Source organism: Orycteropus afer, unplaced genomic scaffold (genome assembly GCF_000298275.1).
Source record: "Orycteropus afer afer isolate SDZICR_OR568_19922 unplaced genomic scaffold, OryAfe1.0 scaffold00362, whole genome shotgun sequence".
NCBI lineage: Eukaryota > Metazoa > Chordata > Mammalia > Tubulidentata > Orycteropodidae > Orycteropus > Orycteropus afer.
The window spans coordinates 3217364-3235842 of NW_006921949.1; the positions used below are offsets into that span (position 1 = coordinate 3217364).

General features: G+C 35.0%; 1 protein-coding gene across 1 annotated transcript in view; it reads left to right on the top strand.

The window, feature by feature from the left end:
• ERBIN (erbb2 interacting protein) overlaps positions 1-18022 on the top strand; it is a 122426-nt gene extending 104404 nt beyond the window's left edge. Inside the window, exons 20-25 of the mRNA XM_042782537.1 lie at positions 8673-8816; positions 11015-11134; positions 13586-13795; positions 14841-14933; positions 15703-15777; positions 17915-18022. Coding sequence (XP_042638471.1) covers positions 8673-8816; positions 11015-11134; positions 13586-13795; positions 14841-14933; positions 15703-15777; positions 17915-18022 — 750 coding nt within the window. The remainder of the gene's footprint in view (positions 1-8672; positions 8817-11014; positions 11135-13585; positions 13796-14840; positions 14934-15702; positions 15778-17914) is intronic.
• Positions 18023-18479: the final 457 nt, after the last annotated feature.

An 18479-nucleotide genomic window follows, 5' to 3' on the forward strand; every position in this document is an offset into this window, starting at 1 on the left:
CGAGGCAGTATAACTACGGAAGTAGGATTGCCCAACCTTCCTTCCGAGGAGTGGCTGGTGGGTTTGAACCGCCAGCCCTCTGGATAGCAGTCAAGTGCTTTTAGCCACTATGCTACCAGAGCTCCATTACATTACATTAATAAGCAGAACATGGAATGTACGAAGTATGAATCTAGGAAAATTGGAAGTTGTCAAAAATGAAATGGAACACGTAAAGATTGATATCCTGGGTATTAGTGAGCTAAAATAGACCAGTTTGGCCAATTTGAATCAGACAACCATATAATATGCTATGCCAGGAATGACAATTTGAAGAGGAATGGCATGGCATTCATCATCACAAGGATGTCTCAAGATTTGTCCTGAAGTACAATGCTGTCAGTGATAGGATAATATCCATATACCTACAAAGAAGACCAGTTAACACTACTACTATTCAAATTTACACAACAACCACCAAAGCGAAAGATGAGGAAATTGAAGATTTTTCTCAACTTAAGGAGTCTGAAATTGACCAAACATGCAATCAAGAAATGTTAATTATCACTGGAAAAAGCTCAGTTATCTTCAGCCAAAATAAAGCCAAGATATGATTGTGGAGCAAACCATCAACTGCTCATATGAAAGTCCAAGCTGAAGTTGAAGACAATTAAAATAAGTCCATGAGAGCCAAAATAGGACCTTGAATATATCCCTCCTGAATTTAGAGACCATCTAAAGAATACATTTGATGCTTTGAACAACAATGAGAGAAAACCAGAAGAATTGTGGGATGACATCAAGAACATCATCCATGAAGAAAGCAAGAGGTCATTAGAAGACAGGGAAGGAAGAAAAGACCAAAATGGATGTCAGAAGAGACTCTGAAACGTGCCCTTCAGTGGAGAGTAGCTAAAGTAAATGGAAGAAATGACAAGATAACAGAGCTGAACAGATTTCAAAGAGTATCTCGAGCAAAGTGAATTACTAAAATGAAATGTGCAAAGACCTGGAGTTAGAAAATCAAAAGGGAAGAACACTCCTGGGATTTCTCAAGCTGAAAGAACTGAGGAAGAAATTTAAGCCTCAAGTTGCAATATTGAAAGATTCTATGTTCAAAATATTGAACGATGCAGGAAGCATCAAATGAAGATGGAAGGAATAAACAGAGTCACTGTATCAAAAAGAACTGATTGATCTTCATCCATTTCTGGAAGTGGTATATGATCAAGAACCAATGGTACTGAAGAAAGAAGTCAAAGCTGCACTGAAGAAATAGGCAAAGAATGAGGCTCCAGAAATTGATGGAATACCCGGATGCCCTGCTGGAGGCACTCACTCAGCTATGCCAAAGGATTTGGAAGACAGCTTCCTGGCCAACTGACTGGAAGGATCCATACTTGTACCCATTCCAAAGAAATGATCCCACAGAATGTGGAAATTATCAAGCAATACTATTAATATTGCATGCAAGTAAAATCTTATTGAAGATAATTCAAAAAATGGTTGCAGCAGTATATTAACAGAGAACTTCCAGAAATGCAAGCTGGATTCAGACGAGGACGTGGAACAAGGGATGTCATTGCTGATGTCAGATGGATTTTGTCTCAAAGCAGAGAATACCAAAATGCTGTTTACTTGTGTTTTATTGACTATGCAAAAGCATTTGATTGTGTGGATCATAACAAATTGTGGATAACATTGACAAGAATGGGACTTCCAGAACACTTAATTGTACTCAAGAGGAACCTGTACAGAGATCAGGAGGCTGTTGTTTGAACAGAACAAGGGGACACTGCATGGTTTAAAATCAAGAAGGGAGTGTGTCAGGGTAGTATCCTTTCACCATACTTATTCAATCTATATGCTGAACAAATAATCCGAGAAGCTGGACTATATGAAGAAGAACGTGGCATCAGGATTGGAGGAAGAATCATTAACAACCTGAGATATGCTGATGACACAACTTTGCTTGGTGAAAATGAGAATGACTTGAGGCACTTAAAAATATTGAAGACTATAGTCTGCAATATGGATTACATCTCAATATAAAGAAAACAAAAATCTTCACAACTGGACCTATAAGCAGCATCACGACAAATGAAAAGATTGAAGTTGTCAAGGACATCACATTGCTTGATTCTACAATCGATGCCAATGGAAGCAGCAGTCAAGACATCAGGTGACAGATAGCACTGGGCAAACCAGCGGCAACGGACCTCTTTCAAGTGCTGAAGAGCAAAGATATCTCCTTGAGAACTAAAGTGCGCCTGACACAAGCCATGGTATTTTCAGTCGCCTCAGCTACATATTAGAGCTGGACAATGAATAAGGAAGACTGGAGATGAGTTGATGCTTTTGAGTTGTGGTGCTGGCAGAGAATGTTGAAAGTACCATGGACTGCTAGAAGAACTTAACAAATCTGTCTTGGAGGAAGTGCAGCCGAAATGCTCCTAGGAAGTGAGAACGGCCAGACTTTGTCTCACCTACTTTGGTCATGTTGTCAGAAGGGACCATTCCCTGGAGAGGGATGTCATGCTTGGTAAGGTGGAAGGTTGGCAAAGGAGGGGGAGGCCCTCAATAAAATGGATTGACACAGTGGCTGCATCAGTCGGCTCAAGTATAGCAAGGATCATGGAGCTGGCGCGAGACCAGGCAGTGTTTTGTTCCACTGTGTGTAGGGTTGCTATGAGTCAGAGACAGCTTGATGGCACCTAACGATAACAACAATAATTTGTGTTCTTTTGTGGTGTCACCCAGTTCATTTCTTATTCATGTTATTTGTATTCTCTCCCCTTTTTCCTTTGTTAAATTTGCCAGTGGTTTGTCAATTTTATTAATCTTTTCAAAGAACCAACTTCTAGTCTTGTTGATTTTTTTCTGTAGTCTTTCTATTTTCTGTTTCATTTATTTCTGCTTGAATGTTTATTATTTCTTTTCTTCTGGTGACTGTAGACCTTTTTTTTTGGTGTTCTTTTTCTAATTGTTGGAAATGTTGGGATAAGGTGTTGATTTTGACTCTTCTTTTTGATATATGCATTTATTGCTATAAATTGGCCTCTGATTGCTGCTTTTGCTATATCCCAAAGATTTTGGTACGTTGTGTTTTCTTCTTGCTTGATTCAAGGAATATTTTAATTTCATTTTTTGTTCTGTTACCCAGTCATTCTTAAGGAAGGTGTTGTTCTGTTTCCATGTGTTTACTCTTTTTCCATTGATCTTCCTGTTGTTGATTTCTAATTTTACAGCATTGGGATCTGAGAAGATGTTTTGCAGTTATTTCAGTGCTTTTAAATTTACTGAGGCTTGCTTTGTGGCTTAACATGTGGTCTGTCCTGGAGAATGTTTCATGTGCACTGGAAAAGAATGTATATTGTGCTGTTGTTGGGTGAAGTGCTTTGCGGATGTCTATAAGGTCAAGTTGGTGGATTGTATCGTTTAGTTCTTCTGTGTCTTTGTTGAGTTTCTTTCCAGTTTTATCTGTGATGAAAGTGGTGTATTAAAGTCTCCTACTATGACTGTGGAGTCCTCTATTGGTTTTTTCTGTTGGAGTTCTGTTGGAGTCTGGTTTATGTATTTTGGAGTTCTTTCATTGGGTGCATAGATACTATTGTTATGTCCTCTTGTTCAGTTGATCCTTTTATCATTATATAATGTCCTTCCTTGTCTCTTATAGTGGTTTTTTGGTCGTAAAGTCAGTTTGATCAGAAATTAATATTGCCACACCTGCTCTTTTATGGTTGCCATTTGCTCAATATATCTTTTTCCAACCTTTTATTCTCTTAAGGTGTGTCTCCTGTAGATGGCATATTGAAAGGTTAAGTTTTCTTAACCAGTCTGCAACTCTCTATCTCTTGAATGGTGCATTTAATCCATTGACATTCAGTGTAATTATCAACAAGTATGAATTTTTTGCTGTCATTTTGTTAAGTACTTTTTCGTGGTGATGCTGATTTCTTTGTTCCGTATTATTTTGTGTCCTGAGCTCATTTTATTTATGAATCATGTTATCACTTACTTCGGTGCTATTGTTTTAGTATTTGTTAAATATTTGTTCCTGTCCTCATTTTTATTTTGATGTGAAGATACATCATTTTTCTTTGAGATTACGCTATGATTTATAATTTTCTTTTTTTCCAAGTTTTAGTACAGTCCATTCTTATCTTCCAGTTATCTTGACTTCCCTACCATTTAGAAGTTCTGTAACTTCACATTTTTTTCCCTCTTTTTGGTTTTTAGTTGTCCTCATTTGTCAATTGATGTCTCTGGTTCCCTGTTTACAATCTTTAGGCTTATTTACTTTGGATACTTCTCTAACTGGGTTGGTTTCTGGGTTATGTCATCATATGTATTAATGGTTGGTAGTTGTTAGTTCTCTGTCCAACAGATTCCCTTTAGCATCTCTGGTAATATTGGTGTAGTTTCAACAAATGTCCTTAATTTCTGCTTATCTTGAAGTGTCCAAATATCACCATCATATTTGACAGACAGTCAAATATTTTGACTCTGTGTGTAATTCTTGGTTGGAATTTTTTTCTTTCAGGGTTTTATATATCCCATCACATTGTCTTCTCACCTGCACGGTTTCTGCCAAGAAATCCGAATTTAGTGTTATTGGTTGCCCCCTGTAGGTAACTATTCGTTTTTCCCGTGCTGCTTCCAGGATTCATTCTTTGTCTTTAGTTTTGGTAAGTTAGATGATACATGTCTTGGTGATTTTCTTTTGGGGTCTGTCCTGTTTGGAGTTAATTGGAGTTCTTGAATGGATACATTCTCATCTTTCATTATACCAGGGAAATTCTCTTCCAACAAATTTTAGACAATTTTTTCTGTGGTTTTATTTCTCTCTTCCTTTTCTGGAATTTCAGTTACATGTAGGTTATTCCTTTTGATAGAATCCCACATGAACCTTAGCTTTCTTCATTTTGTTTTGATTTTTTTTTCAGATTGATCCCTTTCCAAAGAAGTATTCAGGTATTTGTCCTCAGTCTGACTTCCATTGATTCAATTCTAGTCCTTTGCCCAATCAGTGTGTTATCTATTTCTGAAAATTTAGTATTAACCTTCTGGATTTCTATCTGTAGATTTTGTGTCATTTCTGATGTTTCATTTATTTTGTCATTTTGTTCTTGAATTGTCTTTCACAGTCATTCTAGGGTTTTCTCCGTGTTTTCCTCAATTTTGTCAGTGTTTTCCTTGATCTGTCTCTTAATTCATTGAAGACACATTAATATAATTCTTTCGAATTCCTTATCGTGGAGTTCCAATGCTGCTGCTTCCTCAGGGATGTGTTTTCTGGATTTGTATCTTGATCCCTTGTTTCTCCTGCTTTATCTTGTTTCCTTGTATGGACTGTGATGCACTGTTGTCTTCGAGACATTGTGACTTTTTTGTGTTTATATTTAATTGGTGATTGTATGTTGGAGTGATTTGCCCAAGATTTTCATTTTCTTTGTTATGTTTGGATGTTATCTAAGTAAGCAGTTACTGTGCTCCTCTATTCACTAGTTGGCAGCACTTATATACTCACCATCTGTCTCCTTTCTTGTGTCAGCCTCACCTGTGCCCCTTCTGTCCTTGGCAAGTGGAGCCTATTCTTTTAAGTCCCTGGAATCCAAATGAGATTCCAAATATCCAAAATGACCACTACTTGTCACTGCTATCAAAATGGTTGCACCCTCCAGACATCCCAACGCCACAACTCAAGTTGTCTCCCTTTTTGCTCTTTCTCTTCCTAGTCATTGGCCACCAGCACAGTCATCCCTATACCCTATATCTTTAGGTCAATTCTCAGGTCCCAACACCACTGGGAAATATCCAGGCTGTTGGTGTTGTCAGAGTAGCTGATAGTCCTCAGCTCCATCCATTTCCATACTCACTGTTTTCATTCAGATTCTTGCACTAGTTGGTGCCTAATCTGCTTCTGTATACTTTTTCGAAGCTCAGGGCTCCAGGATTATCTTCTGTATCTCTGTCAATTGGTTTTTCTTTTCTTTGTTGAAGAGGGTCTGTGCCTATTCCTTCATCTTACCGGAAGTTACAAACATTTTTAAATTATCTTCAGTAAGATTTTAGTTGGGTGTGATATTAATGACACTGTTCAGTAATTTCTACTTTGTTTTGGATCACTTTTCTTTGAAATGGGCACAGAAACCAATTTCTTCCACTCCATTGGTCAGATAGCTGTGTTCTAGATTTCTTGGCATAAACAAATAAACATCTCCAGTACTACTTCCATTTGTTGAAACATCTCATTGGGTATTCTGTCTATCCCCAGAGCCTTGTTTTATGCCAGTGCTTTCAGTGTAGCTTGGACTTCTTCCTTCAATACCATTAATTTTTGATCATGTGAAACTTACTGAAATAGTTGAACATCAACCCAGTTCTTTTTGATAGAGTGACTCTGTATATTCCTTCCATCTTCTTTTGATGCTTCCTGAATTATTCAGTATTTTGCAGATAGAATCCTTCATTATTGCAACTTGAGACTTGAATTTTTTCTTCAGTTCTTTCAGCTAGAGAAATGCTGAGTGTATTCTTCCTTTTTGGATTTCTAACTCCAGGTCTTTGCATATTTCATTATAGTACTTTACTTTGTCTTCTGGAGGTGCTCTTTGATATCTTTTCAGCTCTTTTCTTATGTCACTTCTTCCATTCACTTTAGCTACTCTCCATTCAAGAACAAGCTTCAGAGTCTCTTCTGACATCTGTTTTGGTCTTTTATTTGTTTCTGTTTAATGACCATTTGCTTTCTTAATGTATGATGTTCTTGATGTCCTAAAACTTGTCTGATCTTTAGCCATTGGTGTTCACAGTGTCAAATCTGTTCTTCAGATGGTCTCTAAATTCAAGTCAGATATAATCAACATCATGTTTTTTGACTCTCACAGAGAGCTATTATATTATTTTCAGTTGTTAGGTGCCATCGAGTCTACAATGACTTATAGTGACCCTGTGTACAATAGAATGAAACACTGCCTGGTCCTGTGCCAGCCTCACAATCCTTGCTGTACCTGAGCCCATCATTACAGCTACTCTGTCTGTCAATCCATCTTGTTGAGGGCCTTCCCCTTTTTTGTTGACTCTTCTCTTTACCAAGCATGATATTCTTTTCCAGGGAATGGTCTCTTCTGACAACATGATCAAAGTAGGGCAGACGAGTCTGTCCATTCTTCCTTCCAAGGAGCATTCTGGCTGTACTTCTTCAAGGACAGATTTGTTAGTTCTTCTGGCAGTCCATAGTACTTTCAGTATTCTTCTTCAACACCACAATTCACAAGCATCAACTCTTCTTTGGTCTTCCTTATTTGTTGTCCAACTTTCACATGCATATGAGGTGATCTAAAATAGCATTAATTTCTAAAATATGGTATGGAGCTCTGGTGGCGCAGTGCCTAAGGTATTTATTTCACTACTAACCAGAATGTTGGCAGTTCAAACTCACCAGCCACTCCACATAAGGAAAATGGGACAGTCCACTTCTGTAAAGATTTACCACCTTGGAAACCAGTGGGGATCACAATGAGTTGGAATCGACTACATGACAGTGAGTGTGGTATCCTTTAATATTTGATTTTTTGAAAAGGAAAGAATTCTTACATATGTATGTTCTCCTCCCCTCTACAGTATAGTGCAGGGGGAGCCATATTTTAGTTATGTCCTAAAACTGTGTGTATGTTAAACTTTAAGATGTTTTTTTCTAGTGGAAGATATTTTTTGTAAGAAAAAATTGCAGTGCCCAAAAGCCAGGTGTTTTTCACAAATATATTTTGTGCTATAGTGTATATGTTTAAAAAGGATCTCTGGTAGTGTAGTGGATAAGGCAGTTGGCTGCTAATCCAAAGACCAGTGTTTAAAATCCACCAGCAGCTCATCAAAAGAAAAATGAGGCAGTCTGCTTCCGTAAGAATTTACAGCCTTGGAAACCTAATGGTGGTCGCTGTGAGTCAGAATTGACTCAGTGGCATTAAGGTTTTGGTTTGGTATTTGTTTAAAACATCAGTTTATTTAATAATAAGATAGTATTACACCCAGTCCTCACTTACCTACATGATTAAGTTCCAAAGATGAGGCCATCATACAGAAATGCAAAAATGGAGAATGACTGCATCATTACAGATCTGCCAAATCACAAAGAATCGTAGCCCAGCTGGTGTTACTCTCACCTCCTTCATTAGTACCAGACATATGTTGTTAATGTGCAAGATTTTTTACTGTTTTCATAAATGTGAAACTTTGAATAAGGAGATAGTAAGGAATAGATGTAATCTCTATAAAATAAAGTGGACTCTACAGAAATTCATTTTTATTCAGGAAACTACTGGTTGTTGGTAAAATTTGCCTTTATATAGAGACATTAGTGTATCCTCCATGTGTGACTTTATATAGATAGACATACATCTTCTGAGTATGACATAAATTGCTTTTAAAAGCAGCTATGTGTTTGTATTTTCTTCCTTGGTGTCCAAACATGTGAATAGTTGTATTTACATGTAATTTATGTGTTTTTGTGTAAGTTGTCATATGAATATATGATAAATGGTGCCAATTTCGGTGGGGCACTGAAAATTGATTGTTGCATGATATTTCTGCATGATATTGGGGTTACTTGTAAATGAGTCTACGTAACAACCTGTCTTGTGAATTTTGCATGCTACACTAATCTCTGTTAAATCTATCCCCTCTTTATTCAGAACATGCTGTCAAGGTCCTTTAATTCCAATTTCACTGCTGTAAGCAGCTTTCACTATGGCAGCTCTAGGGATCTACATGGCAGCCAGGGCAGTCTTGCCTTGAGTACTGCAGATGGAAGAGGTTCTGGTGGGCACATTCTTCGAGTGAGTACCTACAGTATACAGTAGACCAGTACTCTTAGTTCATAGAAGAGATAAATATATATATATATATATATTTTTTTTTTTTTTTTTTAAATGGTTTAACACTTCTAGAAGACAGCTTTTCACTGTGAATTAGAGCTCTTGATTTCCTCATACTTCTTACATGGCTTATTTATAAAATTTTAAAATATTTCTTTGATCATGAACTAAGGATGCAAAAAGAAGCAACAGAAATAACTGAGAGATTTGTTTTAATTATTCTTTAAAATGTTTTTCTGTTAATATTAAAATCAGTGAATTGTTCTCCATAGCAGGAGGTTTTAAGGTTTATGCCTTATGTAATCCGTAATGGGATTTGGGGGAGAAATAATTTTTACTCAGATGATTGCATATTAGCTAATAAAAAAGCACTTTCTGGAAGTTAGTTTAATCAAAATTCACTGAGAATGATTTCATATAAGGCTGAAGAAATTGTAATAAGGCAAAACCAAAATTCTTCTTTACATACATTTTACCTTTGTCCTTAGCAGTAGTTGTATGATTAGTGGTGGCAATCCAGTTGATGGTGAAGAAGAAAAGTTTGTTTGCTTTCCTTTTATGGAAGGTAAAGATTGGGGATAAGAATGACAGAGAAGGAGAAAGAACAGAGCAACTCTGACATGGCTCTGTTGTAGGATTTTCTTTCCATAACAACTTCAAGTAGTAGCATGACCTCTAAACAAAATTTTGTCCTGCCCTGTCCTTCTGTCTTTCTCCCTTTATAATCTTGTTCAATCCCCTCCCTATAGTTTTATTGCCATATTGACTCTTTGTTTACTTCTGGGTCCTTCACCTTTTCTTGAGCCTCTATCCCTGCTTTTTAAAATACAACTCTAGTTTTGCTTTATTTTGTTCTAGAGTAAGAGCAGTCTGCTGGATTTACTTTTCTCTGGCTGAACCTCAGCTAGTCTTGCCCTATCCTCTGTCACCTACCACTGCTTGATTTCTATGCTGTGTTAAAGTGGCAGCAATCATTTTGAAACTTCCCAGTTTGAAAGAGAATGAGAGTAGGGTAACTATCGATAGGGCTGACCAACTTACACCAACAGAAGACACAAGGTAAAAACCAGTGACTTCTGTTAACTCAGGAGTAATCCTTAGCATTCACAGTCAACTGGGACAATTATTCTTTCCCCAAAATTCTTACACGGTAACATTTTTTGCTTGCTTTTCTTAAATTTAGGGTCTTTGGTCCCATTTAATTTTACTTTTTAATTAATTATATGTGTGTTCTTTTAAAGACTAGATAAACATAGTTGTACACTCAAGCTTGAGGTTAAAGTTTAGTCTGTGAATTAGTTGATTATTATATATTCTGAATGATTAATGCAATAAAAGAGAGGCAAAATGAAATATTCATTGCAGAAATATACAAAATTACATTAAACTACCAAAAAAATGCTAAGCCATGCTTTCAGGTAGCAACTAACTAAACATAGATGTCTTGTCCCTAGTGTATTTATAAGATGTTCAGAATAATGAGGTGTTGGGTCTATTTTCCCAACACTATCAATGAGGTAAACTATATATATGTATAAAGAGATCATTAAAAGTATTTTACTGGTTCAATTAATTATTAAAAGACATTTTTAAAATATAGTTAATTTTAAAAGCATTTCATCAGACTGGTTCTTTTCAAAAATATTGGGATAGGATTAAGTTAAAACAGATTTTGTAAACTTTAAACTAATTGGAGCTGCTTATCATTTAAAAAAAATGGCTGTGTGGCATTGTGCTATTTAAAGAACAGCAATTAAATATTTTGCCAATAACTTTTTAAATAAAATATACTGTAGTATATTTTAGTTGCTTTTGTAATTTGAGGCTCTTTATTCTAATAACTAAATTTATTAGTTAAAGCTAGATATTACTGTAAATAAAATTAAAAAGAAAAGCATGTAGAAGAATGTAGTATAAAAAAATAGGATAATAGTATATGTCTATATAAACTTTTCTTGCATTACAAAAGCATTTTGCTTCATAGCTTTGGAAGAAAGCTAAAGATACTCATATTGATGACAGAGATCATGGTAATGGTTGATTTGGGTCTTCATCTTTTCCACTACCTAGCAATATTTTTTCCTAAACTTCCTTCAAGTGTCATCATCATTTTGTTTTCCCATCTTAAAGAGCGTTATTTGTTTACTTTTTATTTGAAGAATCCCCAGACATCCAGTCCAGGAGATCCTTGTCAAGATGATGTATTCATTTCAGAACAGCAGAACTACTCATCTGCTACACTTAGTCACAAAGATGTTCCTCCAGACAGCTTGATGAAAGTAGGTGCTCAGGAAATAAATGATGTCGTACCTGTGAGCTTATTATCTTGTGTGGTTTTGAACTAGAAATATCACATACATTTTAACACCAAAAATTACTTTTTGGGGGGCTTTCCTCATTTTTTAAAAAATAGTTAGTAAAACATGAATAGTTTATTCCATGATTTTTTTCCACACTAGGGAATCACTTTATTGTTGTATTTGGAGTTCTGTAGTACCACGGACTTATTTAAATTAGGGGCTTTTTGGCATCTCTGAGTAAATGTAATTGGAGATTTGAGACTATACCTGTCTTAAGTTCTTTGTCTTGTAGTTTACTATTATTGAAACCAAAAACCTTTTGCCGTCAAGTTGATTGTAACTCATAGAGACCCTATAGGACAGAGTAGAACTGCCCAATAGGGTTTACAAGGTTGTAAATCTTTACAGAAGCAAATTGCCACATCTTTCTCCCATGGAGCTGCAGTTGGGGTCGAACCATAAACCTTTTTTTTTCCATAAACCTTTTTCAGTTAACAGCTCAGCACTTAACCACTGCACCAACATAGCTCCTTTACTGTTTTTAAAGACATTTAAAAATACTTCACATGTAATTCTAAATCACCTTGAAATACATACCTGAAGAGCTTCATTCATGTAGAGATGAAGTTTTACTTTTCTCTCCCCAGTCCCAGATAGATCATTCTCTACTGTCCTCCCTCAGCTGTTCTTCCTCTTTTTCTTAACTAATCCTGTGCCCCTAGTATAAACAAATGAAGCAGGATTATTTATCATATAAAACTTCCACATTATTCTTGAGAGTAGGCACCAGCCCTCTAATTTATGAGTTCATACATATCTATTTATATCACTTCCCCCCCATTTTTAATTGAGCACTGTCATCCGGTTTCTTTTCTGTCTAATACACATTTTTTGGTTTAGGTTATTGAATTTATTTTATGCCATTTCTTTTTCTGAGCCATCTGCGAATCTTAATATAGCCCATGTGTATATTTACATTGATGTAAAATGTCAGACAAGATCAGATATCCATGTGTCAGGGGAGTCTTAAGACTAGGTCAGGAGTAATTTTTGAGTAGCAAATTTTTCTTAGGAAAAAGCAAGTGCTGTCTACAAAATTGTACATAGTGATAAAGTTAACAGGCCCAGCCAATTATTTACTCCTAAGCAGATAAATTGTTTAAATCTGCGGTGGTCCAAGTAACCAACTACAATGCTTTTTCAAAGATACAGGGATAATATAGCATCTATAATTTTCATTTTCTCCATCCATACAAATTTGTTACAGAGTAAAAATGCATATGTATGTTCCCAGATTTCAGAATTAATTGCATTCTTATATAACTCAATGAAAAAGAGCCCTTTTTTTAAAAAAAGTAGAAAGTCTGTTTCACCAAAGCTGGACTACTTTGTACTTTTCAGCAGGATTCATATAAGAAGTTTTGACTGTTGCTGTAATCTTTCTCCCTTTTCTAATTTTTAATAATTTTAGGAAAATGATTCACATATCTCCCTCACAATTTTTTGTATAATTTCCATGTGGACATACTCTTTTTATTAATAATCAGTAAGTAGTCTATATAAAATATATTTATATGCAAATATAATAAGATTGTAACCTTTCATTTTTTTCAGATAGGTTCCTCACACTGACAAAATAAACTCTTAGCCTCACAGCTTAAGTCTAAAACTCAGGTTCAGTGTCTTAAAACTGGGAGTCCTTACAACAAAGATATTTCTTAACAACAAAATAATCATCTCAAGTTTTTGTTTAGCTTGTGAAGACTAACATAGAATGTCAGAGTTTAATATGTGTGGTTAATAGTCTATGAAATTAATATTTAGAGAGTTAAAAATTGTTAATTCATATATATGAGAAATTAATTTACTACTACATAGTTAGCTGAATTGGTTGCTTGCTAATTCTGGAAAGAAGGAAAAAGGTAGAAAAATATACTCATTGATTAGAAAAAAATTCTGAGACAAAATTAGTTACTTTTGTTCTAGATGCATCAGCATACGGACTTTTTATGTTTGTGTGTGTGTGTGTGATTGTATTGGGAAAAGATACCCTTCTAATTGAATTTATGTAAAGTTCTAGCATACTGGTGAAAAATATTTTCCCTTTTAAAGCTTAGTGTAAGAAAAATAAGTACCTTTATATATAACAAAATGGATCATTTAAAATGAACATGAGATTTACTTTCATTTGAAAGCTTGAAAAGAGTAAATTATTAGCAAATACTCCAGCAAGTTTAAAATTAAGACAATATTAGCTTTTTTCTTTTAAAGTATAATTTTCAAAGCTGAAATGATAGTATAAATGGGATGGTATTGTGTGATTTAGAATGCTAAATTCTAGTGCTTTTGTAATGCTTCAGGAAGAAAATCCAAATATTTGTAATAGAACATTATTACTGGTCATTTTAAGACACTTCATGTTTTTCTTAGATGCCTTTGAGTAATGGACAGATGGGTCAGCCTCTCAGGCCTCAGGCAAATTATAGTCAAATACATCACCCCCCTCCTCAGGCATCTGTGGCAAGGCATCCCTCTAGAGAACAACTAATTGATTACTTGATGCTGAAAGTGGCCCACCCGCCTCCATACACACAGCCCCATTGTTCTCCTAGACAAGGTCATGAACTGGCAAAGCAAGAGGTAAGAATAATCAAGAATATTTTAAATATGAGACTAAGCTTTTAATTTTATTTTATAGGTTATTTAATTATTGGCAATAAATCCATAAAGCACTTTAATGAACATATTTTTACCATTTTGTTTGAAGTTTTATATAATAAGTTTTTCAGATATAAAACTTTGTAATTTAACTTGCCTCTGTGATCCCTTCCTTTTATGTTTTTGGCATGACTTTTTTTTCTTCTAATGCAGTTATTTTCCCAAACTACTTCTAGTTCTCAAACCTTCCCATTTGGTTTGTTGTTATTTGTCTCTAAAATGTTGATTCCTCAGATTTTGAACTTTGATTATAATCTCCAAACCACTTAGGGAATTAAATATAAAAATTACTCAAAGTTGTTAGTCATGTATTCATATAGTGTGATAGTTTATTGAAAAATGACCAATGTTATTAGAAACTCACAGAAAAAAATACTAATTTTGGTTACGTCTTTGGGGAGAAAGAGTGGTCTGAAACAGTTTTTAGTTCTTGCATCATTTTCCTAGCTGTGCTATAAAAATTATATCAGATCTAAAATTCCCAGTTCCTTTGAAGAATATAATCAGGTTCAGGAAAATGATAGATTATATATAAAAACCACCCAAGGATCTCTTAAATTTCTTACGTAACAAGCCAGTAAAGAGAGGTACTGTGTAATTTAGATGTTCCACAAATAGAAACTGATAATGTGCATGTTTTATGTTTATACTCTGTCATTAAAATCCATAATGTCTAAAAAGTATAATAGGTTCGACTTTAATTGATTGCTTAACCTCATGAAACAAGCAGTAGATAAAGTTAGGAGCTATGCTTTATAATCCCAGCTGTGCCATTAACTCACTAACTCATTAACATAATATTCCGTGTTGTAGTTTCACTTTATCTGCCCAAATACTTATTTTAGATAAATCTTTACAGATTTATGTTTACTTGGACTTAATTAGCCAGTATTTAAATATGAATGTTGCTGTGTTGTTTTTTGTTTTTTTTAAAGTGATAGTTCATTTTACTTTCATATTAACTCAGATTCGTGTGAGGGTTGAAAAGGATCCAGAACTTGGATTTAGCATATCAGGAGGTGTTGGGGGTAGAGGAAACCCATTCAGACCTGATGATGATGTGAGTTTTATTTATATATCCTTGAAATACTTGCCCAGTTTTATTTACTAGTTTAATATGTTTTATATTTTAACTGAAAACAGTCAAATCATTTATGTAAATTTACATAGACATTATCTCTTTGTTTTCCCTCTGTATTTAGCTTTTTGTGAAATTTGATGAGTTTGAGTTAATTGTTTGAAGGAAAAAAAATTTACCAACAATTTTGAATTATTATTAATTATGTGATTTTTATGTGATTTTTGTTTTGTTACTTTGCTTTTCCACATGTAACTATAGAAGTAAATTCATCACTTTTAACAGAAATCAATATGTAGGCAGTCCCTTGGCTGCAAATGAGATCAAATCCTAACTGTGTCTTCAAGTTGAATTTATAATTAAGTTAGAACAGGTGCATACATTTCTAAATTATCCTTACTTTAGTGCAAGAAAAAGCTGCACATGCACCAAGTGAAGGTGATTGTGATGAAGAATCTGTTGCAAGGAGAGGTTGTTTCAGACATTTCAAAGTGAGGGCACTTTTTCATAACATTAAAGGGCAAATAGGGGTGGTTGATAAATCTTCATAACCCAGGGACTGCCTGTACTAAAGTCAGAATTACCAAAGATACAACTAACTTCTGATTGTCACATAGAATACTAGGAAGAAAACTTTTGTACTACAATTCAAACATTTGCATGATGTGAAGGAAAGATTGCTCCTTGTTTCTCTGTTAACTGATATATACTGTTTCTGGTGATGTAATTACCTTTTGTGTTGTTGTTAAAGGGTATATTTGTAACAAGGGTACAGCCTGAAGGACCAGCATCAAAATTATTGCAACCAGGTGATAAAATTATTCAGGTAATTAAGAAAAATCTTTTTTTAAAATCTTCTTTTCTTTTTCATTTTCCAAGATCTGCCTCCTCCTTGAGTAATTACTTATTAAATGCCAGAACTGAAAATAGACATTTTATGTAATGTATATTTAAACTTTACTAGAGAGAAATGGTAGCATTTCTTGTACTCTCTAGTGCTTTAACTTAATGCTTTCGTAGTCTAAAATTTTCCCACCTGTACCTTGGAAAATCATGTTGATATATTTGAAGTTTAAGTTTTGAGTATTAATTTGTACTAATTTGGACGATCAGAGCACCACCACTCCATGGAGGCAAAACTCTCATCATCTTAGAAATGGAAAAAAAAGAATTCCGAAATCTAAGAAACCCTTCTTATTTTCCATACCCCTTTCCTTTCTTCTGTTCTTTCAGCCACTCATTCTGCCTAAACTGTGTAGTTCTGTCTTAGCAGGTAGACAATGCCTAAGACACAAATACAGCTCTTATTCTCTACCCATACCTTCATTGTTGTTACTGAACATTCAGAAATTAAATAATCTTAAAAAAACAACCCTCAAACCAAAAAATGGCAAAGACATCAGGGATCAATAGCTGAAAGCACAGACTTTGAAGCAAGACAATTTAAAATTTGGCTGCAGCATTTTTAAAGGAGGTGTGTGTGTGAGAGAGAGAGAGAGAAAAAAAAAAATATATACACAGCAGATTATACACCCTTTCAGTAGTTCCTACATGTACACAGTTCAGTAACATTGGTTACATTCTTCACATTGTAAAACTGTTGTTGCTATCTTTCTTCATGTTATTTTACCATCATTGACTTAGACTCATTGCTCCATAAACTACTCATCTGTGTTTTAGAGTTACAGTTATCAGTTTGATTTCATATAGGTAAATCTTCAAAAGAGCATGATTCTTAAGGTGAAAATTCTTCACTAGATTAAGCTAAATTGTTTAGTTTGAAGATGACTTGAGGGGATAGTTTTGATTCAAGGTTCAGAAATTTTCTCAGGGTGACAGACTCGGATTCCCTTAGCCTCAGTGAGTCCAATAAGTCTGGGTGCAGTGAGAAATACTAACTTCTGTTCGGCATTTTCCCTCTTTTGATCTGGATTCATCTATTGAGTCCTTGATCAAAACATTCCATAATGGTAGCCAGACACCGTTAATCCTGGTCTCATGGCAAAAGACGCAGTAGTTCATTGAGGCAACTAGACCTTGCAGTCCAGTTTTCTCTCTGATTCCTGGATCTCATTCTTCTTCTTCAGCTCCAGACAAATAGAAAGCAATTCTTTTATCTTGGATGACCACTATCAAGCTTTTAAGACCTCAGGAACTACACTGTTAGGCCAATTGTAAAATAAAGTATATAGATTTTTGACTTTAAAATTTCAAGCTTACACAGACACATATATACTGCATACATATATGCAACACACACCCATATATACTTCATTTGGTCCCCAACTGCTTATATTTTGTCACAGTGTCTTTAGCATGCATTCTTCCCACTTTTCTCCCTGTTTCCCTCTCATGTACACTTTTATTTTTCTAAACTATCTGGGAATTTATGGTTTCAGTTTTGTGATTATGGGGAAGCTATTAATATAGCTCCCCTTGCCTCAGTTTTCTCTTCTCTAATTAAGATGATAATCTTTGAGATTTGTGAGAATTATAGGATTTAATTCATGTGAAGTTTTTAGAACTGTGCCCAATACACAGTAAGACCTCTAAATGTTAGCCTTAATTTTGAGAAGTGTAATGGTCTTGATCTAATGGCTCCAAAGCATTGGGAAGGCTAGGCCTTGCCCTCTGTGGCCATTGCAAGTTGGTGACTCAGTTGGACATGAGCATATACACACACACATCCTACCATGCCTGGCACTGTGACCTAAGCAAATGACTCTTAACATTGGGCTGCTACTTAAAAAATTTGACTGAGATTTCAACACAGGACTCAAACTTAAAAGAGATTTTATTTCCGTAGATGTTAGATAGGGCCCAGGAGTCTATATGTTGTTTTGGATTTCCAAAGTGAGTCTTATTTTCTACCAGGTTTGGGAGCCAACTGACAGAAATTCAGGTGCACACAGCAAATTATTATGAATTTTTTTCCTAAATGCATTTTTTTCTTCTTTTTTTAGGCTAATGGCTACAGTTTTATCAATATTGAACATGGACAAGCAGTGTCCTTGCTCAAAACTTTCCAGAACACAGTAGAACTCTTCATTGTACGAGAGGTTTCCTCATAAGCACTGTGGACAAAAATGGGGAAAGACAGCAAGATTGATTAGAAGACACTTGCAGGGGAATTTAAGATTTTGATTATTTTTATATATAAAGAACTAAAAAAAACTATGTTGGAATTTGTACATTAATGGAATAATGGAACTTGTGGTTAGAGGGAAAGAACCACTGTACAGAATATAGAGGGGACTGTTTTGTTCATACCATAAAGCTCTGGTAGGTTTTTAAACATAGCAATCAAGGCTACAAAACAAACCTGTGTTGTTTTTGTATGGATTGTAGGTTTATTTTTGGATTTTGTACACATGACTGAACTCTGCAAAGCTATATTTAGCCTTGATTGTAGCCTAGAGACAGATGGCAAAGCTATCTATCTCATAGCTTTTATGCCCTTATTTTTATTCAACTGGTATTAATATTTTTCTGCTGAAACTACTTTTTTTTTTTTAATGTGGGCAAGAG